This window comes from Gossypium arboreum, chromosome 12, assembly GCF_025698485.1.
Source record: "Gossypium arboreum isolate Shixiya-1 chromosome 12, ASM2569848v2, whole genome shotgun sequence".
Classification (NCBI taxonomy): domain Eukaryota; kingdom Viridiplantae; phylum Streptophyta; class Magnoliopsida; order Malvales; family Malvaceae; genus Gossypium; species Gossypium arboreum.
This window is the reverse complement of record NC_069081.1, coordinates 119,052,338-119,078,747: the sequence shown is the minus strand read 5'-3', so window position 1 is coordinate 119,078,747 and position 26,410 is coordinate 119,052,338. Positions and strand designations below refer to the sequence as shown.

Genomic DNA, 26,410 nt, shown 5'->3' with positions numbered 1-26,410 from the left:
ACTTCCGAAAATATATTTGGTGTTTAGCCATTTTGAAATGTTTAGTCTTTATTCGAACACCTTCGTTTAGCCCTTATTTGATTATTTGTCCATTTATGTATGGGGCAAAAGGAGGGATAGGCAATGGCTATGACCCCTTAAAAATTAGAAAATTATGTTTTAGGCTCCCTAAAAAACCTATAAATTTATAGTTTGAACTCACAAATAGTAAACTTTTGATTTAATCCTTCTACAAACTACGAAAATATAAGTCAATATATTGTATTTTAGTTCCAATATGTATATATAAAATAATCACGGCTCTCTCAAAAAAATTTAACCTTCCTTTACATTTATACTTAATATTAGTTTGTTTCTATTTTATAATTACTTGGTAAGTACTTATAATTTTTCTGTATTTATATTGAAAAGCTCTCTCTAAAAAAATACCCACAAGCAATTTTTAAAAATTAAATTGTTGGTTGAATCGGTTAAACTATCAATTCGTTAATCAAATTAATTTGATCGGTTCAATCGATTCAATTAAAAAATTATGAAAAATTTTTTAAAAAAAATGATTCAATCCACTTTTTAGTCAATTAAGCTGATCCATATTAATTCTCAATCTAACCAATTTAATACCATTTCTGATTTGTTCTAATTCATGTGACAAGATAGCATTGGAAAGTACGGGAAGAAAAATAAAAATAACTAACAGTAAATTACACATGCAACTCGTATATGTTCCTACATGTAACAGTAAATAGAGGTGTAAATGAACAGAACATTCGATGAACTATTTGTGAACCGTTCGTATAACATTTGTTTATATTCGTTTACTAAGGTAAATAAACGAGTATGAATAAAATTTTTATGTTCGTTTAATAAACGAACGAACATGAATAGAGGTGTGTCCGATTCGTCTATATAAGCTTGTTTATGATTTGTTTATTTATTAATGATATTTTCTCATAAAAATATTAAAATAACATCTGTGTATGTATATATTATTTGTTTGTTTGTTTGCTTATTATTCATTAACTTTGTTTGTGAACAGGTTCGTTTAATGTTCGTGAACATGTTCAATTAAGTTAAATGAACTGTTCGTGAACATTTAACAAACAAACATGAACACACATAATTTTAAATAAACGAACATGAACATAAACACGAACAAGCTTAAAAATAAATAAACGAACATGACCAAAAATTTATTTATTCAAACTCGATTCATTTACAGCCCTAATAGTAAATGCTTCTCGTTCAATAAAAAAAAAGGTAAATGCTTCAACAGTTTTCACTTTTTTACACTATTTTTTATATCAATTTTACTGCCTATGTCTATTCTTTCTAATAATATATCCTCAAGGTTTAATTTTTCGTCTCTCCTTAAAAACGTAAAATGCTTTACTTATGTATCTAACTTTTTTCGATTACAGTTTTCACAATTTAACCCCATGTAACAAAAGATTTCGGGGATGTCAAATCATCATCCGAGTTCGATAGAAACATGTTCAACCTAGCCCCATTTTCATTTGAGGTATTGAAATATATCGGACTTATTTCCCAATTTGCTTGCATTTCGTTTGGTATGTATCCCTCCATCAAACGATCCGTCATATACCCTTTGAATTGAGATGATCCCACCATCGGTTGTTGATGACTGGGATGATCGCCTGTGTAACATTTTCTTTATACATCACTACTTTAAAAATGCTTATTTACAAAATTGGTCCTTAAATTAAATTATTTTTCATTTAAGTATCTAATTTTTTGGTTAAAAATAGTATCTAAACTATCAATTTTGTCTTATTTTATCCAAAACAAAATATATGACATCCAATAAAAACATGCCATGTATCACGTTCTTATTGGTTGGTATCGTGATCCACGGTTAAATGAGATAAATTGATAGTTTAAGTATCATTTTCAATAAAAAAAAACTTTAGATACTTAAATAGGAAAAATGATATAATTTAAAGGCCAATTTTGCATTTAATCCGACCCCCAAAAAACCTGAAGTTTAATGTTACGAAAATTCCATGGAAAATGAATTACCTTGTGTGAGAAGGCCAATTTCATCGGAAATTCCTTCTATCTCTTCCAAGGAACACCAATTTTCATATGCTTTTCTCACCAAATTCTCAAGATATGCCTGTAATTTCAAATGCCATTAGGACCCAAAACAAATAAATAAATTGGCCCTAAATATAGCCAATTTTCATATTGGTCCTTAATATTTTTTTACCTAAAGTAGTATCTAAACTTTTATTTTTCTTCTGTTTTCTCGAGAAAAACAATATCAATCAATAAGAAAACAACACATGATATATTCTTATCGTACATCTATACTTTTAACAGAAAAAAAAAAACGTTAAAGACCAATACAAAATTCGAGTTATAATTTAGTGATTAATTTACGAATAAAGCCAATTACTAACACTTACTCTGTTAATATCACTGAGGTTGTGAGTAGTATATATGCTTCCATTAATCTCTGCATTCACAAGTTGGCAGATGGGATTCAACAAGACTTTGTAATCAGGTCCTCGAAAAACATAATGTTTGTTCCCCATAACACAAGTTTTAGCATGCTTGATTATCACATTCCACATTTTCTCCGACATTGCATGGCCTAAAATCTGTTCCAAGAATCGAGTTATATTTATGATTTATATATATATATATATATATATATATATAAAAAAGAAAAGCAAACACAAATTTTGACAACTACTGCTTGCAAAATACTTACAGTTCTAAGTTTGGCATGGTCGACGACCCACATTTTCAAGAAATCTTGCACTGTGTGAACTCCCTCAGAGGCTAACCTTTTATAGAATACTCCATCTTTACCAATCTTCTCTAGACGCCAAACTTCATCTCCTAACGTTGGTGGATGATGTTTCTTGTATACTTCAATATATACACAATTATTTTGTATAAGATTTTTTCATGTAATTGAAATATATATTCATCAAAGAATACAATCTATATGCATTTTTCAGCTTTTTATCAAATTGTTGAATTGAAAGATGAAAACAAAAACATACAGAAATAAAAGAAATTATTAGACTTAGTAGAAAGATTAAATTAATTAATCATTTAAACTCGAAAATCTATTTGATATTGTGAGAATAAACAAAAACTACATATGTTTATAATTTAATTTATACATTTTAAAATGTTTTATGATCATATCTAATCCGCATTTAATACTTAAAATTAAATTAATATTAGAAATTAATTAATATAACATTATAATAACCTCAATTAGAATATTTTAAAATCTAAAATTATTTTAGAATTAAACATGTTTAATGGAATGAAGATTGATTCTAATTAAGCTCAACTTCAAGATCTTAATCACATGTATTATAGAACTAACTAAACTTCTTTAGAACCTTAATTAAGAGAAGATTATGGAAATTTGAAAAGAAAATTTCGGTATAAATATGGAGAACGACTAAAACTTACATTCGCCACGATGATCTTTCACGACAAAAGCTTCAGTCATGGCTTCTCGAATCCGTACACCTTGGCAGCTCCCTCCCGCAACTTTCGCACCAATTCTGAACTTCCGGCTCCGGATCCAGCTCGAATTATCCGTAAATTCAAGATTTTCGATCAAACCAACTCCGTCCCTCACCATGACAACCAATTCACCGGCGAGCAAGGGACGTTTGCCGGTTCTTTCCTTCACGATGTACCGATCGAACTCTTCGTTGCTCCAATTCTTACCATCCGACGGAAAATCCCCGTCGAGGACCACGATATCTACTTTAAATGGGCTCGGAAAAAGAACCGGAACCGTTTGGTTCCCCCTTGTATCAACGAGTATTACTCGAAGTTGATTGCTCTCGTCATCCACGATCTTGCCGCCGGTAAAGACCGGTACGGTAAGAGCCTTAGGGAAAATGAGCTCGAGAGTTGACGGTTGCGGTGCTTGGATTCGAAGCGATGGTGACCTGCTGAAAGAACGGATTCGAGCTCGAAGACTACGCTCCACTTCTTCGTGCACCTGCAAATGTGTTAGGTATCAATATCATAAAGATTTTTAAGCTTTGTTTGATTAAAGAATAAATTCATTATTTCTATTATAAATTTTATTATTTTTACGAAATTTTAAATTATACGACGACTTAACTTTCAAAACTTTTAAAACCATTCTATTTAAATAAATTTAGAAATACATGAAATCAATAAATCTAAAAAAAAAACTTGAAAATCGAAATTGAACCAGCACGCATGTCTTTAATAATATATATTGATTTAACTTTTATCCTTCAAAAAATGCTCTTTTTTATCCCAATATATTTGTTTGATGTAATGAAAAGTACGTAAATATACCACTCTTCGAAGGATTGGTTCCAGAGCTGTACCCAAGCACTTATCCATAACAGCTTCCCCAATCACACTGTTAAACAATTAGAGATAAGAAAATAATTAGATTTCTAATTTACAATTTTAAATTAAAAACTAAAAAAAAAGGATTTAATATTATCACGTGCAAATTATAATATCTTTAAGGCAAAATAGGTCTACAACACATGCCGTTACAAATACCGTTACAAATAGTTTAGAGATTAATACACGATTTGACAAGCAACGTTGCAATCCCATTAAAAATTACTATTATATCAAATATAATCTCATTTAATTATCTCAATTTCTGAAGTCTTATATAACTTAAACCAAATTATTTTAAAATTTTATTATTTATAATATATAAAATAAATATATATTATTCAAGACTAATAACTAAAGTTGATTAACTAATCAAATTCATCAACCTAAAATCACTTCAATTATACAATTCTTAAATAATTTTTTAAAAATTATGATAAAACCAAATTAACCAACCAAACAAAATAGTTGCCATCCTTTACTTTCATCGTCAAATATAACGATTCTCTCTGCACTTGTATGGTGAGAAATGTGATGTAGAAATCCCCATCACAAGTCGCCCTTGTATTTAATTTGTGTCGTAACAAAAATCATATAATAAATTTTAAAAAAATAGTAAAACATACGAAGTAAAAGAAGGGGTGGGTCTCGTCCGTTTCTCCTTTGGCTCATCGGCTTGGTCGGAAAATGAGTTGCTAAGAAGCCGTTTAGCCTCCATTTTTTTCAGCTGAGTATTTGTTAGTTCCCAGATATTTGAAACCCAACAAAAAGGAGAGGGAGAGAGAGAGAGAGATGAGAGGAAATGGGTTTAAGAAGGTGTAAAGGCGAAAATGGAGTTTAAATACAGGAGAGTTTAAAAAAATTAATAATAAAAAAGAAGGTTCTTGGAACGTTAGAGGAAACAGCAGTGTAATAGCCACGTAATAACCTATGTAAATTAAAATATATGTATAAAATAATGCAATGACTTTGACGTCAACTAACCTTTGAGTCAATCATTTGCTTTTTATTATTTAGGGTTAATTCCATGGTGGTTGATATCGATATCAAGTTAAATTAATAGGTTGAATCAATTGAACAGTGAATAAAATGATACATTAATTTAAATTAAAATTTTATTTTGAACTAGTCGAGTTGAGATAAAAATTTTGATTGAGCAAATAATTTTATTTGATTTACAATTTTTTTAATTTAAACTCTAAATTACATGTTAATAAATAACGAATAGTTTTAATCTCTTTGTTCTCTAAATTATATTATTTTATAAAAAATTATTATATTGTATATTTTTGGTGGAGTAAAAATTTTACAAACGTATCTAGAAATAGATGAATGTCTCGAGAGATCTTCTATTATAGGGACTGATTAAATTAATCATTCTACTATTAAACAAAATAATTTAGTTCATGTACTATTAAACAGAATCAAATAAGGTAGCTTTAAATGAATTAATTTTGTTTGATATTAAACTACAATTGAATAACTCTATTTCAACTTGGACTTAATTGATTCTTTTTAATAATATAGAGACTAAATTAATTTATTTAATAATAGAGGGACTAATTTTATTTAGTCCCTATAATATAGGGACCTCTCAAGTACTTTAATAGTCTAGAATGATAACATTTGGTTTTAGGGTGTAATAAAATAATAAAATAAATCTTGTTATTTAATACATTAGTAGAGTTTTTTATCTCTATAAGTCGGGTTAAAAAGTCATCGTGTCTCGTAATAGCTTGTTAATTTTTTCCTTTTAGATGCATATTCAATTGCAACGAGATTGAGTACAAAATAGTACAAGATAGAGACAGAGATGGACAAAAACTTCGTAAGTGTGTGGAATTTTATCTAAAGAATAGTTTACTATAATTTTATTTGTACAATCCATGATTTAAATTCAACATAATCATCAAGTTGCAACCTTCGTTGCTTTTGAACTTGTACATAATGCATAAAACAGTAAACCCCTCTTAGACATGTATTGGCTTAACAAAAATACAGTCAATATAAAACTTTACCTACTTAAAATCAGCTTTGGTCATGTTTTCAATATGGGATATAGTAATAGAGATCTTCTTAAGGTTGTATTCTTTAGAAATCAAATTTCTTCAAATTTCATACAATTTTTAAAAGAAGTCCAAAGTTTTACGATAAAAAGATACCAATTAAATATGATAAATTATTCAATGTGACAGATGTAGGTTTACTTATCATTTCATTTTTCTTGCATATAATATATAAATACATATATATTTTTAAATATAACTGTATAAAAATACATGTATATATATAATACGAATTTTAATTAATTTCATTTGATTTTGTATGAATAATGCATCTTATGATATACTTTATTTCACGTGAGTGATTGGGAATACAACACAGTTTTTCTTTTCTTTTAACTGGAAGAATTTAAGAAACTAACACCTAAACTAAAATAAATATAATTTTATGTTATCATTTCTTTATTATTTTCATTCATTGTTTGTGAAAAAATATTAAGAAAATTTTGGATTTCAAAAAAATTATTTTTGCATACAAATAGTTATCATATTCCAACTAATTAATTTTTATTTCTTTTTGTAAGAAGACTTTTGAATCTTGGTTGATTGAGTAAATTGATCTCTTTTAAAAGTTAGAACATTTTGAACAATTAAAGACAAATTAATCACAACATTAATATTTTTAATCAATATTGTACATGATTTTAATTGATATAATAATAAATTTAACTCTTAAAATTTACACATTTTGTCAATTTAGTCCTAATTTAACAAATTTTTAGAAAATATTTGTGTAAATGTTGAGATTAAATTTGTTGAAGTTTTTAGAATTAAGACTATGCACAATTAATTGAAAGCTAAATTTTTATTATACCAATCAAAATTATATGTACAATTGACAAAAATATTAACGCCATGATTAATTATCCTTAGTCGCTCACTTTCGAAAGTAATAGGAATTAAATTACTTTCAAAATAAGAATTAAATTGCTTAGAGTTTTCAAGATAAGTTGAAAAAATCTTTTTATCAAATTTTTTTTAAAAGTTTTGCCAAACACCATCAGTTGAATTGACGTATTTTAGGCTCATTCTCAAGATGTCAACATAGATCCAAGGGATAATTTAAAAAAAAAAAATCACCAAGCATATATTGGACATATATAGTAAAAATACCGTGAAGACCTTTATACTAACCTTCATATTAAGAGTCAGATTACATTTAACCCTTTTACTTTACTCCAGTAACTGAAAAAAATAGTTAAATTAGTTTAAATACATTAAATTAAAAGAGATTGATTCTTTCAACTAAAAATATCTAAATCTTTTGTTAAAAATTGAAATGATTGATAAAAAATATACCTCATGCTAACATATAGGGACCAATTTTTAATAGTAAAAATAGATGGAGGACTCGTTTACTCTTTGATCTAACATACAAGAGCTAATTGGTCTGTTTTTTAAGCAGAGGAAGCAAAATGCATCCAACTCCTAGTACAATAGCCTCCATGCTACTTATAAAGACAAATATTCATATCCCACGTGCACTTTTGAATCCAGGAAACATAGATTCCCCCACTGTTCCAAGCATATTCTAACATACCAGCAAAATCAGCAGGATGAACCCAGTTTGCATCTAATGCGAGGGCAGCCATTGGAGAACAAAAGCACCACAATACTAAATCCTCAACAGTATCCCACAACATACGAGCATCAACTTTCTACTAATCCTTTTCAGATTGTTACCAAACCCAATTTGTTGACTGAATAATGTTTTACAATGATGCAATGATTTCCGCATCTAAGACAAGTACGTGCATGGCATGAAGATACTGATGATAATATATACACACATATATATGGTGAATATAGCATAATTTGTTAACTAAATAATGTTTATATGATGCTTGATCGTTTCCACATCCAACATGAGTACATGCACAGATATATATCCATTTTTAAGTATCAAGGGGCCAGAATGTTTCAAAATTGAATTTCAAAATGAGTAACATAAACAATCCCAGTGTTCAAATTTTCAATAAACCACAAACCCCAAATATAAAAACAAAAAAACAAAGTATAAATTTACAGAAGAACCGACTCGAAGAGCGCAAGAAGGCAGAACACAGGGGATATATCATCAGCCAATTTCTCTCAAGCAGTTTCCAATGAGCGGATAAAGAAAAAAAGTTTAATGCTATAAAAGGAAATCAGGAATCACCGATGTTTGTGGAGGAACTTTTAAAGGCTCCTCGGCTCTTTGTCGAGATTTATGCCTTCTGGGGTGATTACTACTACTCTCTTTTTCTTTCCGATCGGTCTCATTTCTTTCCTCAGCATTTTTCTTCCTATGCCTTCTCTCTTTACCATGGCTATGATCTTTTCTCCTTCTCGAACTAGAATTTCCATCATCAACTACATTTTCTTTTGATTCGACTTGGGTAATCATGTGTTGTTTTTTCTTCCCTTTTCTATTGCTATTAGGAAGGTTGCTTCGAGATGAAGTGGGTAGAATATCTTCACTACCGAAAAGAATGTCACGAACAGCACCCGAGAGTGAATCATCTCTAGACTCAAGCTGCTTTACTGCAACAGGTTTCTCATCCACTTCATCCAATTTCACTACCACAGGCCTAGGCTTGCTATGGTTTGGTTTTCTCTTCGGAACAAGTGATTCTGCCGTGAGTTTAACAAGATCACTGGCATTATCATTGTTATCACCCTGTAATGCGGGGTCATTGGCAGGTGGATAGTCATTTGAAATTACTTCACTTTTCCCCGAAGGAAGGTAATACAACCCGTGGCGCTTACGGTGCTCCGCTAACAAAGAAGTGGACTCATTCGATTGTCCAGAGTCTTCTTTAATCTGAAGGTTGGAGAAAGACAACACATCCTTCTCCTCAGAAGGATATCCAAAAGAAAATGTGTTCGATGAAGGTAGTTCAATATCACCGCATATCGTTTCCAGATCACCAAGGTTCTCATTAAGCGTTAACCCATCTGGTACAGGAACTTTACCTTGGGCAGTTAAAGAGACAGGACCGAGCTCCTTGGAAAAGGCATCGTGCACCAGTCTGATGATTTTGGTAGCTTCCACTCCTTTCCGTTCTGACTCATTTTCCTCTTGTCCCGAAGAATTCAGTGCTTCTAATTTTATCAAATCAACAAAGCCAAGCAAATTCCGTGCTCTCTCTTGTACTTCCACATCATGGCTTCCTAATAGAGGGCTCAAAGCTAATTCAACCAGTTTCAATAGGTTAACAATGGATTCATTGGTGATAGGAGCTGATGTACATGTCTGACCATGTGCAACAGTTGAATCCGCACCATTTTCAATGGACAGATCATCAAACGATTCATACGATGCAGATGCTGAAACTCCAGCGGTACTTCCCCCTCGCACAAAGCAAGTATGTAGGCAAAAAACTAACAATTTAAACGCAGACTGAATGTAAATTGCCATTATAGACGGTGGCAACAAACTCGTACGAGGCTGTAATAATGCTTCCATAAGTTCTAACGGGTTCCTTGAGAACTCAACATATTCTCCAGATACCCAAGCAGCAGCAGATAATACCCTATGCAAGAAAGAGTTTCCGAGTAAAGCAGGATCAATCAGCAAATCACGAGCAACACGAACAAGTTCCGGCCTAACATCCTTGACCCTCAAACCAATATCAATAAACTGGTTTTCAATTTCTTCTCCCATCTGACAATGCGGGATTCTTGACATCTCACTAAGAAGTGATACATACCAATCAAAGTCAACAATAATCTCATAGACATTCCTTGAACAAGTTGATAGAATAGAACCAAGTATCTCATTACAAAACAGGGGATCCGATTTAAGTGCATAATTGACCAAAACCTTTGAAATTTCAGCCACATTATGTTCAGATACCATTGCCATCACAAGACGCAACGACTCAATCTTTATATTAGGATCCGGATCACTCAATGACTTGATTACAACTTCCTTATTCTCCGAAACCACCCATAAATGCTTTGAGGCTACAATCGAAAGCGCATGCAATCCGAGATACTTAAGATTTGGATCCTCATCCACCAAAAACTCCCGAATCTTCTCAACCGCAAGCCTCACAGCAGATTCATACTCACTAAAACTAGTAACCACAGTCCTAACACACTCAAACAATAACGACTTCGCCCCGGTTTTCCTCATAAGATCACAAATCGGTTCAACCACCCGATTCGCTAACCTCGGTTCAAGAGGAGCTATTTTAGCGAAAATCTTCAACACCTTAATCGAGATCCAATTACTTTTCGAATCAACTAAAATCTTATAAAACTCAGGTGCTAAAGGAAGATACGATCTGGGATCTTTACAAGCAAGTTCAGAAAACACCCCAACAACAGCAGACAAAATCTGAGGATCGTAATTCTCTAAATTCTCAACTAAACGTTTAAAACAAACCCTAACAGAATCTGGGTATTTCTCAAAAACCCTTAAAACAACAGCCACAGCCCTTTTACGAACATAAAGCTTATTACTAGACAACAAAGTGAAAACTTCAGGGGTCAAATCTCTAGCCAAATCAACATTAGCGATTCTAGACAAGCATTGAAGAGATAAACTTACTTCAAACTCATTAGTACTGGTGAGATCTTTGCGCAAATGATTCGTTATAAGGAGAAGAACAGGGGTTGAATCATGGAATGAAAGTGAGATTGCATGGTAAGCTATCTTCTTATGGGAAAAACGAGGGGAAGAAAGGACTTCTAAGGCATGGAAAGCAGCGAAAGACATGTCGTGGAAGTGAAGATTGGAGAGGTAACATAGTTTGAGAAGAGCAGTGGATTTGGTAGAGAGGTCAGTAGATTTGATTTCTTTGCGGATTTCTTCAAGGGCTTTGGAAATGAAAGCTTGTTCGCCGATCAGTTGTTGTCTTAGACCTTTGATTAGGTCTTCTAAAGTGCGTTGAAATAAGGAATCCATGAGTGATGGACCTGACATTTGGGATTTATGAAGGGAAAGGGATTTGGGTGTTTGATTGTTTAGGGTTATTTGATGGAATTTGGCATTTGGGAGGTTTTTGAGGGTTGGGGATTGAGAGAAAAGGTGAAATTTTCTCGGGAAATTTTGGATTGGAGAAGGAAGGGCGTTTTTTGTATTCTTTTTTCTTTTCGGATTTTGCTTTACTTTAATGAGCGAAACGACAGAGGATGATGACATTCATTGTGTGAATTGGATACAATCATACAAGAGTTAATATAATTTTTGCCCCCTACACTTGTCAATTGTATTCATTTTGGTACTTATATTTTTTCACTCTTTGATGCATGAATTTAATGATTAGGTTCAATTTAGCCCCGATTTCGTAATATTTGATGATGCGGTTGTTTGAAATTTTGGGGTATTTTTTATATATGCATGAATTGAGGAACATAAAGCTGGCTTTGTTTTATATTATTAATTAAGAGTTTTAATTTCCCTCATAATAACTTTAATAGTGAATTTCTTTTCATTTTCTAATTTATGTTTTATTTTATCTTAAAAATTATATCACGGGCAAATGAAGCTTTAGTATTATTGGTAAAGCCGAGACATCAAGAGTCACTATTATCATCGCCATAGATTAATTTTATATTGTATTGCTTTTATTCTACTTTGTAACTATTCAAAATGTATTAATAATAAATTTAAAATTTTGGAACAACTGTAGCAAAGAAATATAATGTTGTAACATATTTAAATTTAAAATGTTTTAATAATTGAGTTTATATTTTAAATTAAAAATAATAAATTCTTTAAAATAAAATAAAAAACCTAATAACTTACAAATATATAAATAATGTATAAGCTTAGAGTATATTTTAACTAAATCAAAAGTGTATGTATGGAATGAGAAATAAAAGTATATAGAAATATTCTCAATTGTAAAACTCATATTTGAATATTAGATTATGATATTATTAAGAAAGATAATAAAAAATCTCGAAAGGATTAATCTCGTAAAATGAATGTAAAAGATATTTGATTGTGTTAAAAAATTATATAAGAGATAAATTATTGTGTATTTGCTAGCTCATCATCCATTGAGTTATTTTGGCTTAATTCATAATTTAGCCTCTGAAGTATACTTATTTTTATTTTGGTATCTAAATTTTTCTTCTCTTAATTTGGCACTTAAAGTATCAATTTCTTCTATTTTTATCTATTTTGTAATGAATGTTTAAAAAATTATTACATAATTTTAGCTAATGAAAAGCACTACATGAAATGTTTTGGCCAATAAAAATAATGTCATGTGACAATTAAATTTATTTAAAATAAAAACATTAAATTTAAATTAAAAAATAGAAAATTATAATATTAAGTATTTAAATATTAAAAAAATATTGACTTTGACCGATTGTCAACTAGTGTTGACTGAGCGTTGAACAGTCAATCATGTAGCATTATTCAAATATGCCACGTGTCCTTTTTTTATTTTTAGTATTATATATTATATTGATCAAAACTAGAAGAACGTTTATAATATATAAAATTTTAAAAGTTCAAACATAATTTTTTATAAGATTTTAAAATATATAATTTTAAAAAGTCAAAAATATATATATATTTAAATTTCAAGTATTTGCAAAAACTTGAAATTTAAATATCTTTAGAAATTTAGAATTATATATTTTATAAAAATATTATCTTTAAAGTTTTTTTATAATTTTACACTTTTTAATAATATTATTAATTTCTACTAATTTCTTTTCGTATTTCTTTTGTAAAATTTATTTTTATAATTTTTACAATTTATATGTTTTTATATTTTATAAATACATTTTTTATTTTATATATTTATTTCTATTTTTATATCTTGTGTAAATACATTTAATAAAAAATATTTATTTTTTTACATAAAGACATCACGTAGCACTTTGTGAATGGCTATAAAATTATGTTTAACATCAGTCAAAAATAGACTAAAAATATAATGGAGACATACTTTAGAATCAAATTGGTAAAAAAACAATAAGTACCAAAATAGAAAGACAGGTGTACTTTAAGGGCCAATTCTTGAATTAAGCCAATTTTTTTTTTTTTTAGCTCCTTTCTAGCTTTGGAAAAATGGTCGCATAGTGATTTTCAGCATTCGGCCGTACAAAAATGTCTTTTCATGTTTCAAAGGAAGGAAAGTGAGGAGGCAAAAGTAGGTTTGGACAAGAATTTGTCTTTTAACTTTTTTATTTATTTTTATAATTTCATTACGGGTTGGACAATGCATTTTTTATTATTCTATAAGTAATCACTGTTTACGTTTTAGATCGGAGGTTTGAGAGTTTGGACTGTGCTAAGGATGTTGGGTTATAAGTTAGGGACATGACAGTTTTTTTAACTTTTAATTTTTTTTAGAATTATTTTTATATTAGGTTTAAATTTTTTAAATTAAAGTTAATTTTTGGACTTTATAATTGTTCTCATGTCTAATTTTTTTAATCTAAGTTAGGCTCATAATATTTTCTTAAAAATCCTGAAGCTTAAGTCTCAATGTAGGAACAATTATAAGTTTAAGCTACAATATGGGAACAATTATTAAGTTAAGTGATTAACTTGAAAAAAAAAATTCAAGCCACAACGCAAAAACAACTGCTTAGTTCAAGCCCTAGTATGAGAATAATTACTAAATTTGGGGATTTATACATGGTTTGGGGTTACCAAAGCTATTAAGATTATAGCACTGGATTAAATTAATTCTTCTATATTAAATGAATTAATTTAGCCTCTATACTATTAAAAAATTAAATAAGTTTAAATTGTAACAGAGCTAACATTTGTTTGTATACAAATTGCCTTTAAATTTATTTTTAATTTGCGATTAATTTTAAATAAAAGATTTCATTTATAGAACTACAAAACTTCAAAAATGTTAACTCTGTTAAATAGTAAATTATAACTCTATTCCAATTTGACCTTGTTTGATTCTTTTTAATAATACAAAGATTAAATTTATTCATTCAATAGTAAAAGAACTAATTTGATTAGATACTTATAATAAAAAGACCTCTCAAATATATTCACCTTAATTCGACCCAAAACCAGCCCAATTAACAGGTCTAATAGGATTTTTTTTTTTTTTTTACGTGGGTTGGGCCAGCAGTGATAACAAGACCCGTGAATGTGCTAGAAATCACGTGCCCATCGGATCACGTGATTCACTTTTGAAAACTCGAACGTTGCTCCAACGGCTATTTTTTCTTCTAACCAAAATATGAAAATAGTATTTTCATTTTTCACTCAATACTCTTTTTTGGTTTAGTGATCGGAAATTTTTTATTAGCACACAGAGAGCGATCTAATTTCAGTAGATCCTTTCAATGCCGGTTGAAACGGAAGAAGTTGCGGCGGCGCCACCCCCGCCTGCCGTTCCCCACCCTCAGCGGCGGCCGAGGGTAAGAGAAATCAGTTCCAGGTTCATGTCTCCGGTATCATCCTCCCATTCTTCCGGCGATCATTCGAGATCTCCACTTCATAAGCAACACCATTTGCAGCGGCAGAGACGGCAGTCGGAACCGGAGGTTGACGAGAACATCCCCGCCGTTGCCCCTTGTGATACTCCACGAGCCTCTCTTGAATCGCCGTTCATAAATATAACTACTGTTCAAAAGAAGCATCGCCATTCAAGAACTTATAGCGATACCAGCAAATTATTTGGGAGAAGCACAGCAAATAATACGCCTTTAAGGCCAGATACGCCTACTATTGAAAGAACTTCATCATTACCATCATCAACAATAAGATTAAACCACCGGACAGCCAACGTTCCGGCGACGGCAAAGGCATCGGCGGCCGCCAAGTTGTTGCAATCAAGTGGGATCGGTTTATCATCGAAACCTAATGCTTCTTCATCTTCTTCTCAAGAACCCTCTGTCAATGAGTCTGGCCGTACTGCTCTGTCCCTTATAGATTTAGGCACCTCATTGCCTGAGGCGGATAACAACGGCGACGGTGCCGAGCCGTCATTGAAACTCTCCCGCTCTTTGAATTCGCCACTATTAAGTTCCGATCCTTCTCTGTTTCATCTTCCTAATGGACTAATGAAGGGGAAATCTGCTAAGGTGACTCCATTTTCACTACCACCAGTCCCTTCTCACACAAAGCATGGGACTGATACAATAAGGGGATCAAAGAAAATTTCTCGTCATCAAGAGGATTTACATTCCTTGAAATTGCTTTACAATTGTTATTTACAATGGAGATTTGCTAATGCCAAGGCAGAAAACTCTACTCAAATTCAGAAAAGAGAAACTGAGGTTAGCCCTTATGCTCTTAATGTTCTTTCTTTTATTAACATATGCATCTTATTATGTTACATCAATTCATTATCGTGAAATGTTGATTAGTTAATGGTAAAAGTACCATGGAGGCCCTTATACAAAGAATGAGATTGCATTTTACTCTTTTTACTTAAAAAAAAAAAAGAAGCAAATTAGTCCATGTAGAAATGGGTGAAGGACTAATGTACTCTTTTTTTAGTAAATAGAGAAAAATGTAATCCGACTACAAGGGCTTCCATGATACTTTCACCTTAATCAACTCATCAGAACTTCATATAGTATCTTCTTGTTTAAGAAATGGTTTTGATTGGTATACTTCAGTTTTTTTTTGTTTCATACGCGTATGTTTTAGTTCATGTAGGAACTTGTTTATGATATAATTAAGCATCTCACTCTTTCTTTATGATGATTTGATCCACTTTTGTTAGAGAATACTTTATTCTCTTGAGGTGAAGATATCAGAGTTGTATGATCGTGTGAGAAGGAAACGCATGGAGCTTCAACTACTACAAAGGATGAAAACCTTATCAAATATTCTAGAATCTCATGTAAGTTTGTAAATTTGGTCAAATTTGTGTTGATCTTATTTGCATTCATGCACCTGTGGTATATACACATTCCTTTTTGGTCCTTAAAACTTTGCATTACTGCTTTGGTTTAGCTTGATTTTGTATCATAGATAGTTCATGTTCCCACACTCCATATACTCCCTTTAATCGGTTCGCATTGTCTTCTGTTATTTCGACTCGGGTATTTGGTGGATTCTTGGAAGATCATATTTCCATAACCATTCTCAAACATAAAGAGGTGGTGCAACATAGGCCTTAAGAGCATTTACATGTAGTGTAATTCTTTGACAATAGATGTTAATGCTCTCCGTGCATCTTAAGTTACCGTACTTCTATGTGTCATTATCCTTAATTACAGATGTTAGTAATGCATCAAATTCCATAAAGACCACATCCGGTAAAAGTATTGGAGGTTGGCTTTCCTTTTGCCCCTTTATTTAAAAAGTGGACTAATTACTCTCTTTATATTAGATCAAAGAGTAAATTGGTCTTCTATTAAAAATTTCATTCATTTTTACTATTAAACACCGATCTCAGTGCATTAACATGCGGTATACGTGGAGTGTCCACGTGTTAGCAACATCAGTTTTTTCCAGTACTAATGGATGGAATTTTTAACCAAAGAGACATATTTGCTCTTTGATCTAATATATAGGGGGATAATTTACCATTTTTTGAGTAGTGAGGATAAATTGTAATCTGATTCCTACTACAAAAGCCTCTATAATACTTTTATTGACCGTCATTTTATGAAATTAAAACGTTATTTACACACAGTTTTACATGTTGTTGTTGGTCTCCTTTTAGATGCCATATCTAGAAGAATGGTCTACATTCCAAGGAGATTACTTAAATTCTTTATCAGAAGCTATTCAATCTTTGTTGAACATTTCTCTTAGACTGCCAATCAATGGGAATGTTAAGGTACATATTTCCACCCCTTTTTTTCCCATTTTTGTATGTTCATCATTTTATTCAAATGAAGCAATTTCAGTTTCTTATTATATGTTTATTCGCAGGTAGATACGAGAGAGGTAGGGGAAGCAATGACTTCAGCAATAAAAATGATGGAAATGATAGTTTCCAATGTTCAAAGCTTTATGCCAAAGGTAAAGGTTGATTTTCAAAGCATGCAAAACACCTCACAGAAAAGTGACAAACATTGATGCAATTTGGTCCTTTTGATGCAGGCTGAGGAAATGGAAAGTTCAGTTTCAGAATTGGCTAGAGTGGCAATAGGAGAAAGAGCTGTTATTGAAGAATGTGGAGATTTGTTATATAAAACCAATAAATTTCAGGTTTGGCCTTCCCCCATTATGAAAATGCATCACTCAAAACCATTTTATATGTGCTGTGGAATTTTATTCACTTGAATGTGCACACTTACAACGATTGCTTACTGTGTTTTTTTTAGGTTGAAGAGTGCAGTTTAAGAGCTCAGCTTATTCAGTTGCAATCAATGGGTTCATGTAACAATAAACTACTCCTACAAGAATAATACACACTCAGAGACTGACTCAAATGAATTCTTTTCTTCTTTTTTGGTTTGGATGTGAAAGTTTTTCACTTTTCATAATAAAATTCACTAATGATTTCATTTTTTTAATCAAGCAATGAGTTCATGTACCATTTATCTTTTTGTATATTATGTTTCTCAACATCCATAGTTGGATACCTTACCAACGGAGAGTGAAAATATTACTGTTCGTATATTTGGAATTTAGTTTCACTACTATTCAAATTTCAAAATTTAAGTTCAAGTTCAACTATCAATACTCTGTTAGCACTATTAAAATTTTCTATTAAATTCACTAGTGACATTTTGAAATAATAATAAAAATATTCATTTGGTAGTTATATCACAAAAACTTGATAAACATGAATTTGATCGAGTAATTTTAACAATCTTAACAATTAAATTTGCATTTTAAATCTTAAAAGTAGAGTTCTTTAAAATAAAAGTAGAAAGACTATATTTCAAATGTACTGACAACACATACTTAAAGCATATTTCTATAAATAAATAGAAAACTCGAAATCTAATTCAACATGGATAATTAAATAGGCACTCAATCAATATTTCCATATTAAAGGGAAATTATGGAATAATGGGGGCAAAAGTGGGAAAAAAAGCCTTAATTTCCTTGCCTTGCAAGAATCTACAAATTGCCTTCACTTGAATTTGCTGGCACAACAAGCAAAGAAAAAAGAAACTAAAAAAGAAACAAAGGGCCATTGCTAAGGCAACTAACAGGGGCGAAGGGAGGGGGCAGGCAGGGGTGAAAATTTGCAGCTTTAGACTCTCAAAATTCATAAAATCTTAAATTAATGTATGATAAAATTATAGTTTGGCACCTAAAAATACTAAAATTTCGATTTAATCCTTTTAAAAACCATAAAGATATAAACCAATACAATGATGAAATTACATTTTAGCTCTCGTAACAATATTTAACTTAATCTTGGCCCCTAAAAACTTTCTAGCTTCACTCCGGACAACCAACAACAACCAAAATGGTCCATGATTAGATTATAAGTGTATCATAAGGTAAAATACAAACAAGTTATATCCATAAAGGGCAACATCAACAGCATCATATTCCAAAGAAAAAACAAATGGTAACACCAACAAAAACAGAAGAGAAATCTTTCATATAAGCAAATCAAAACCCTCTTTTTATCTACATAATTGTGAACTAATAAGGCCAAAACCTTCTTTTTCAATTGAATCCAACAAGCCATGAGAGAAAACGGTACCTGTCTTTTTCTTGTCTCCTAGGCTTTGTCACACTTCAAAGATATGCATCAACACATATGCCATAACTTTTCCTTTCTTTGTTCATCGTAATATTGAACAGTTTACAAAAAAATAATCCAACATCATGTAAGGAAATTCATTTCTTGCTCTTCTTGACTTTCCCATTTCGTAACAAGGATCCTAAACCGAACAGGTTGGCTGTTCCTTTAGAGATGTAAGGAGGTGGCACATTCAAGACAGGACTGATTCTAACACCATTACCATATGAACAATTCCCATGGTTTTTCTTCAATGGAGGCTTTTGAGGAAACTGATAACCATTACAACATGATGATGATGATGGTAGCTTTGGTGAACTATGCTTATGTTTCGAACTCGCACTCGAAACCGAACCGGTTGAATTACTTCTCGAAAGAAGGGGTAAGGAACAAATTAGTCCCTTTTTAACATCACAATTGAGGCTACTACTTCTTTTAAAACCCCAAAAAGACTTGTTGGAAACTGGTTTTTTTTCCACCATGTCTTTTCTTACATCATCAGCCATGGACAATTTAGGCCGGGGTGGAAGCGAAACAAGTGATGGGGCAATGGCATCATGTTTTGGGGTTACTGTTTTAGGGAGTAACATACCATTAGCAAACAACTCATCGGCTGATGACCATTGTTGTTGGTCGAAGCTGGTGGTGCAAATGTTGAACTCGAAATCCGAACAAGGAGGCTGTTCTAACAACTTTGTGTCTCTTCGTTGTTCATGTTGTTCCATTGTTGGTTGGCTTAGATCATGAGAAAAAGACACCCTTGGACTTGTTTCAGAACACATGATTTGTTTTTTTTTTTTTTTTTGGGGGGGGGGGTTGGCTTTAATTTCTTAACACACACACAAAAAAAAAAAAAAGGTTTTGAGGAAATGGGAAAAGGATTCAATAGTGGTAGGCGGGGAAGAAATTTGAAGCTTTGATTTTGAACATTGACAAAGATTCTTTGAACTGAAAAAAGAAAAGAGAAAAAAACAAGTCAAAAAAAGGAGAGTGACTGGAATTTTATGTGGATTTCGAGGAAATATAGACAAAAGACCAGCTTTGTCTTAATAATGGATATGTTCCATAAAATTACAGCGATATGATGAGACACAAATATGTTCATGTTTTTCTGCAAAATTTTGATGGAAAATTAGAGAGAGAGAAAGCTGTGAAAGGATTTATCTTTTTCATTCTTAGGCAAAGAAAAAAAAAACATGAATCGAACAAATGGAAGAATTTTTTTTAATCTCTTTGGAAGGAATCAAAGAAACACGGCGCAAATGATGGGAATAGTTGAGAATTTAATGTTAAGAAATTTTACTCTCTTTTTTGCGAGAAAAAAGAAAGGTTAAACCTTTCTAAACGTAAAATTGACTATTTGGAATTGCCGTCTCAACCACCAATATGAGCATATATGACCATGTCAATTTACATTCTTTGAAAAAAATAATCAACTTTTAATATTTTTTTTATACTACGGTGTGTTGGATATTTTGATAAATTGATCTTTTAGTCCCTTAATAATTGGTAAAATTATACTTTGACTTCCCAAAATATAAAAAGGTTTCTATTTAGTTTTTTAAAATGATGAAATATAAGTTAATACAATATAAAATTACACTTTTAAACTTACACAAAATTATAATTCAATTCTGACTCCCTTTAAATAAATTTTAAATTCACCTTGTTAGGATAATTATCATCACCTGCCCAAAGTCCGAATGGATTTGGGCTAGATCGCTATAAACTCACAAGCTAAGTTCACAGGTCAAGCTCGCTTTCCCACGGAGTTACACTTACAATATGGGCTTGCATAAAATCTTATGAACACGTATTTAGTTCAAAGAATGATACGTGTCTATATGTATGAGGTCTACCTAACTAATACATCATGTCAGTGAATAGTATTCATCTCATATAAATATACATATACTACTACATGAGAAACAAAGAAAAAAAAAACACTCAACTCACCTCAAAGATTTGAGATGGAATTATTAATCGGATGGCAGAATTTGAACCATATAACTTACGTGCAAGATAAGAATTTTAACCATTGTAAAAAATAATAATATTAATTTTTTGACAAAATCACTACTATTTTAGCCAGTAACTTGTGGATGAATCTATTTATATCATGCCAAAATACCAATCTTTTTTACAAGGATGAAATTAAATAAAATAAAAAAAACTTGATACAATAATTTAAATTAACCCTTCATATAAAATTCCTCCACATAAATAAATAAATAACAAAGTGTGAGGAACCATTCTTCTCCCATGTCATCCACTTTAAACCATTTGAAATCTCCTTTTAGGTAAGCTAATCCTTTTTGAAACCATATTTTGTTTTCACCTTTTTGGGTGTTGAAATTAAAGCTTTTATTATGTTGTTATTTTTCACAAATTTTGAAATTGATATTTTACCTTTTTGTGTTGTTGGGTTAAATTTGAAGCTAAGTAAAGAAGAAAACACATTTTCAACATTTATGTTTTTGCCCTTCCCCCACCATCTACCATTATAGATATGGGCGGTGAAGCTATTTCATTTTTCCTTAGGTCTAATTCTACCCCAAATCCTTGTATTTTTTCAAACATTTACATTTTAGTCCTTGTAGTTTTTCAAACATACTGTGCTATTTGAAAGCCACAGCATTTATTTTAAAGGAATTTTTGCCATCAACTTGCTCAGCTTTAAATATAAGCCCAGAAATAACAACACGTCTCAAATTAATATCTATCCATAAATATAATTAAAAAACAATTAATGATTGAAGAACATAAAAAAAAAAAAAATGTTGCATCAATTGAAGTAAACCCCCCCACCCCCACCTACTGTCTCTATCTATATTCTTGAAATGGTGCTGAAAATTTCAAACACACAATCTCCACTTGGCATATAATTCCACATGGATTCTTTAAAAAAAATTGTTAAAAAATTTGTCATAATCATAATTGCAACACATTAATTCAAAAAAATTCTAATGGAAAAACAGCTCCAAATATCTATTATTAAAAAAAAAAATTATGTGGTTAGGGGGAGAAGTGCAATATCTGGATTGACTTAATACAACCAAATTTTTCTTAAATTATACAAAGGGGTCCCTCTATATGTTGTAATTATTAATTTCTTACAAATTTTGGGACTGGTTAGAAAATAATTGTGATGAGATGTTTGGCATTTGAACCAGGTCTTCGAAGACATGCCATCCACCTTCTATCCCTACAATATATTGTTTGGGTTAAATAAATCATTTCCCCTTTTAGATCCCGAAATAATACAATGTTTGAGGCCTTTTAGTCAAAATATAGTTTGGAAGGTTAAATTCTACTATTACTCCTTGTACTATGTGCGAACTGTAGATTTAAGTATTGTATTTTTCGAATTTTGAAATTTCAATTCTGATCCAAACAACAACAGCTAAATCCATTTGGTTAACTTCTACTGTTAGTCTTTTACTATGCTTAAAGTTATAAATTAAGTTCATGTTCTTCGATTGAATCATTCATAGTCCTTAATACTTTTTGAATTTCAAAATTTCAATCTTGATGTAAAGCGACAACATTTAAATTTATTATTTGGATCTTTTTTAGTAATATGTGGAAACAATAAATTAATATGGCATTACACCTGTTAATACATTTGTCACATCAAAATTTGAAAATAACATAACTTATTTTATTGCATTTAATAAGTATTATTTGATAATAACTGAAATTTTAAAATTCGAAAGATATGATGACTAAAAATGACGAAACTAAAAGAACCAAATTCACAATTTATAAATAATGCAAGGACTAATAACAAAATTTATTCTCTTTAAAGTTTTGACAAAATGGCACCATCTTAAATATTAATGCAGGAATCTAATACTTTTTGAATCTTCAACTGTTTTAGTACAATAGACATTGACCTCAACAAAGGCATAAGAATGATCAATATGTTGTAATAATATAATCGTTTCAGATTTACTTTACGATTTTAATTCAATCGATTCCAATAATCACCATTATAAAATCGAATGACAGTATTTGCAACCCCAACATCATTGTAACGGAACCGATCTTGGAGGAAAGGAATGGTACCAGTAGTTGTGTCCATGTATCATATGGTGAATGCAAGTGTAAACAAGAGTGGCCAAAGATCCCAAACTAGGGAACAGAGCCTAGCCAAAAAAGTGGTCCCTTTATGGATATGAGGTCCAATATCCTCTTGACCCTACTTCACCAGGGGGCAGATAGAAAATGTTGATTTTTCAACTTTTATTTAATCTATATGTTCAGACCCATTTTTTGAAACAATATTGTTAGGCCGATGGAGATGTTCAAAAGTAAAATGGGACCCTAATAGATGAGGACCTTAGGTTAGGTTATATTATTTGGGTTAAGGACAAGTTACCTAATGCGCATAAGTGAAGTTTGGGCAATGGCATGTGAGCAGTGTTTGAATGTGTTGTCGACCTAGCTGGTGTTGGAAGATAGGGAATCAGAGCTGAAGACAATGAAGTCCTAAAAAGTGGTTGATCCACATACCTAGAGACCCCCCACGGTACTCACCTGTAAAAGGGTCCTTAGAACTGGTTCAGATGATTGGTTGGACTAATTAGATTAGGAACTGAGGGGTATATTGGTTTAGATAAGGGTATTAAACTGGATTTTTTAAAAAAACATTTTTGTTGATAAAAAATATGGTTTTGAAGGTTGAAAGCGGTTCACATTATATGTTGAATGCCGTTAGTGATGGTTTTGAAGAGTTTACAAAGAATGTAATAATCATAAAAGATTTTGGTAGAATGTTGTTAGAATTGAGTCAGATTAATTGGATTAGTTGGATTAAGAATTGATGAGTATATCAGTCCAAATAAGAATACTGAATTGAGTTTTATTCTTTTTCTTCTTTAACATTTATGTTAGTACAAAATGTGGTTTTGAAGGTTAAAAATAATTTATACAATATGTCAAGAATCGTCGGTGATAATTTTGAATTGTTTTACAAAAAAAAGTATAAAGATTATAAAAGATCTTAATAGAGTGATCATACGTAAAGTGATTTTGACTTCTTTTTAGTGACGAAAAAAAATTATATAATTAAAGAGCTTAATTTAGGTCTCCCACGGCCAAGATTGACAACAAAACTACAGGAGATTTAGAACATGACAGGAAGAAGTTTTAGTTGGGTCTTAGTTGAGTGAACCTCTACCCCAATGAGCCCCTCTTTGATATCATCAAATATAAAAAATTTAATAAGCATTTAGAACTCAAAACACTCCAAATATCTATTTTATAGCTGTTTTCCCAATTGAACATTCAGCTTAATGAACTATATAATGAAATGAATGCCAAAATTTTAAGATACACTACAACAAAACAGTTTTGGAGGCAAAGAAGACCAAAACACGAAGTGTCAATACACTTGAAAAGGATCTATCTATGCCACTGTACCGGGGAACTCAAACACAACATCCTTTTCGGCAAGCTTCCGGTAAACCGCAGAAAAGGTCTCGAGCTTATACTCCGTGTTGTTTCGTTCCTTCGGATGCAAATACACCTACACAACAAGGGTGGCAAAGAATGAATGAGCATTAGCATCAATAACTACATGATAGTACTGTTTGTACCTTATTCATCTTCAATCCATCGACGCTTCCCGACAATCTCGCCAGGTAAGATGATATCTTCTAGCATTGCCTCATGTACGGTGCGTGGCCTCTGAACAGCAGAGCCCTTTTTTGGAGGCCTTAATATCTTTTGGGTGGAAATGAGAATCACATCCTATCATGTAAGGATAAACTAAGTTAAAACTGAGAAAACGTGCGGACTTTAAGTGTTCATATTCCGGGAAAAGTAGAAACTTATGTAAAACAATAAACCCAAATCAAGTGTGGGAAGAACAACTTATGCAAATTAAGCATCGCAAAATCACCATGTACTTAACATAGACCCATCAACTGACTCGAACCAAAAAACCCAATTCGAACATAAAAGAGAAACAACCCAAACCAAAAATGACCCAACCCAAAAAGTCTTGACTTACAAATCCCCAATGACTCGAACATGAAACAACCTCCACCTTGCCACTGAACTTCTTTTCGAGTTCCCTCACGAGCTTAACATGAACCCTACGAAAAGCTTTGCTCAATCTGTAGGGAACATGGATTACAACAGCTTTCCAGCTACTGGAAACATCGATTTGACTGCTTGTAATGATCTTTAAGGTCACTTTACATTACATTACTGCTGGTTAGTAAAGTTGGGTGACAAAAGTGAGTGCATGTAATGGCAAATTAAAATTTGGGTGACTAAAATGATAAAAGTATGTAATAACAGTGCCCATATTGCAACCCTTTTTATTTCAAGTGCCTCAAATAAAATTCTATGAAAGTTGGATGACCAGCAGATTACCTTTTATTTGCTTAAATTAGAGTTGGGCCAGGTTTTGGATAATTTGGTCTGTATGGGTGGGCCGCTTTTTTTTCTTTTCTTTTTTTGTTCGAACCGCTTCTTTTTCTAACATCTTTCTAATAAATATATAATATATTTTTAATTTTATAATTAAATAAAAATACACAGTTCAATTTAACACCTTATGACCAATGTTATAAGTGGTTGAACTAATTTGACTAGCAGTTGAATCCCCAGTTCAATAATTACAAGATAATAAAATTTTTAAAAAATTTAAAAATCTCTATACATTTTTTATATTTATGTGTGTGTATATATATATATTACTTTTTTATATTTTTATTTTTAACGATATTTTTATAATTTTATATAAAATTAGGATCAAATTCAAAAAAATATCGAGAACCAATTTTAATATTATACTAATTAAAAAAATTGACACGTCACGAATTTATAATTTTTTTAATTGAATGGCTAAAACAAAAAGTTATTCATAATTGAGTGAATACTGGTAGAATTTACCTCTTCTTTTTATAGTTATTTGCATTTCCTCATTAATTGAATCATAAAATAAAATAGAATAACGTTTATGAAGGAACCCTAAATTATTCCCCAAATAAAACTACCCAAGGAATCAAGTAAGGATTCATCCTCAGGTTTGGATTAAAAATTTTAAAATATGCTATAAGTCTATGTAATTTTTTCAATTTTTAATTTAGTCTATATAGTTTCCGTTCTAAGAATTCAATCTCTCTATTTTTTAAATTTCAAATTTCAAAATTAACTAATTAATTTCAACAACTAATTCAACTCAACCTGCTAACTAACTAAGAACCACTTATATTCAATGTTTTTGAAATCGAATCGGTGGTCGTACTAGTCAAACCATTGGTTTGTCGGTCCAATCGATTCAACCAATTCGATTAAAAAATTATTAACAATTTAAAAATACGATTTAACTTATTTATATCGATTCTCAAATTA

The 26,410-nt window shown here is 31.1% G+C and overlaps 5 protein-coding genes across 5 annotated transcripts; 1 reads left to right on the top strand and 4 right to left on the bottom strand.

Moving 5' to 3' along the window:
* Positions 1–1,169: 1,169 nt before the first annotated feature.
* LOC108478728 (protein SAR DEFICIENT 1) lies at positions 1,170–5,206 on the bottom strand. Its single transcript, XM_017781198.2, has 7 exons — positions 5,013–5,206; positions 4,330–4,396; positions 3,457–4,000; positions 2,735–2,895; positions 2,427–2,621; positions 2,038–2,134; positions 1,170–1,655 (listed from the first exon to the last, which is right to left on the bottom strand). The coding sequence occupies exons 1-7, from the start codon at positions 5,102–5,104 to the stop codon at positions 1,429–1,431; spliced, it is 1,383 nt and encodes a 460-aa protein (XP_017636687.1). The 5' UTR covers positions 5,105–5,206; the 3' UTR covers positions 1,170–1,428.
* Positions 5,207–8,341: 3,135 nt separating this feature from the next.
* Positions 8,342–11,559, bottom strand: LOC108479560 (AP-3 complex subunit delta). Its single transcript, XM_017782240.2, has one exon. It carries the CDS (start codon positions 11,359–11,361, stop codon positions 8,584–8,586), a length of 2,778 nt encoding a protein of 925 aa, XP_017637729.1. The 5' UTR covers positions 11,362–11,559; the 3' UTR covers positions 8,342–8,583.
* Positions 11,560–14,598: 3,039 nt separating this feature from the next.
* On the top strand, positions 14,599–17,856 carry LOC108478486 (protein ENDOSPERM DEFECTIVE 1-like). Its single transcript, XM_017780947.2, has 6 exons — positions 14,599–15,653; positions 16,106–16,225; positions 17,054–17,170; positions 17,266–17,355; positions 17,437–17,544; positions 17,661–17,856. The coding sequence occupies exons 1-6, from the start codon at positions 14,718–14,720 to the stop codon at positions 17,742–17,744; spliced, it is 1,455 nt and encodes a 484-aa protein (XP_017636436.1). The 5' UTR covers positions 14,599–14,717; the 3' UTR covers positions 17,745–17,856.
* A 737-nt stretch (positions 17,857–18,593) lies between these two features.
* Positions 18,594–20,404, bottom strand: LOC108478739 (uncharacterized). The gene has a single exon (XM_017781208.2). It carries the CDS (start codon positions 19,822–19,824, stop codon positions 19,141–19,143), a length of 684 nt encoding a protein of 227 aa, XP_017636697.1. The 5' UTR covers positions 19,825–20,404; the 3' UTR covers positions 18,594–19,140.
* A 3,870-nt stretch (positions 20,405–24,274) lies between these two features.
* LOC108478132 (40S ribosomal protein S7-1) lies at positions 24,275–25,297 on the bottom strand. Its single transcript, XM_053023006.1, is given in 5 exon segments — positions 24,275–24,572; positions 24,643–24,664; positions 24,666–24,796; positions 25,059–25,164; positions 25,260–25,297. Coding segments are annotated over 5 exon segments (417 nt in total). The 3' UTR covers positions 24,275–24,452.
* Positions 25,298–26,410: the final 1,113 nt, after the last annotated feature.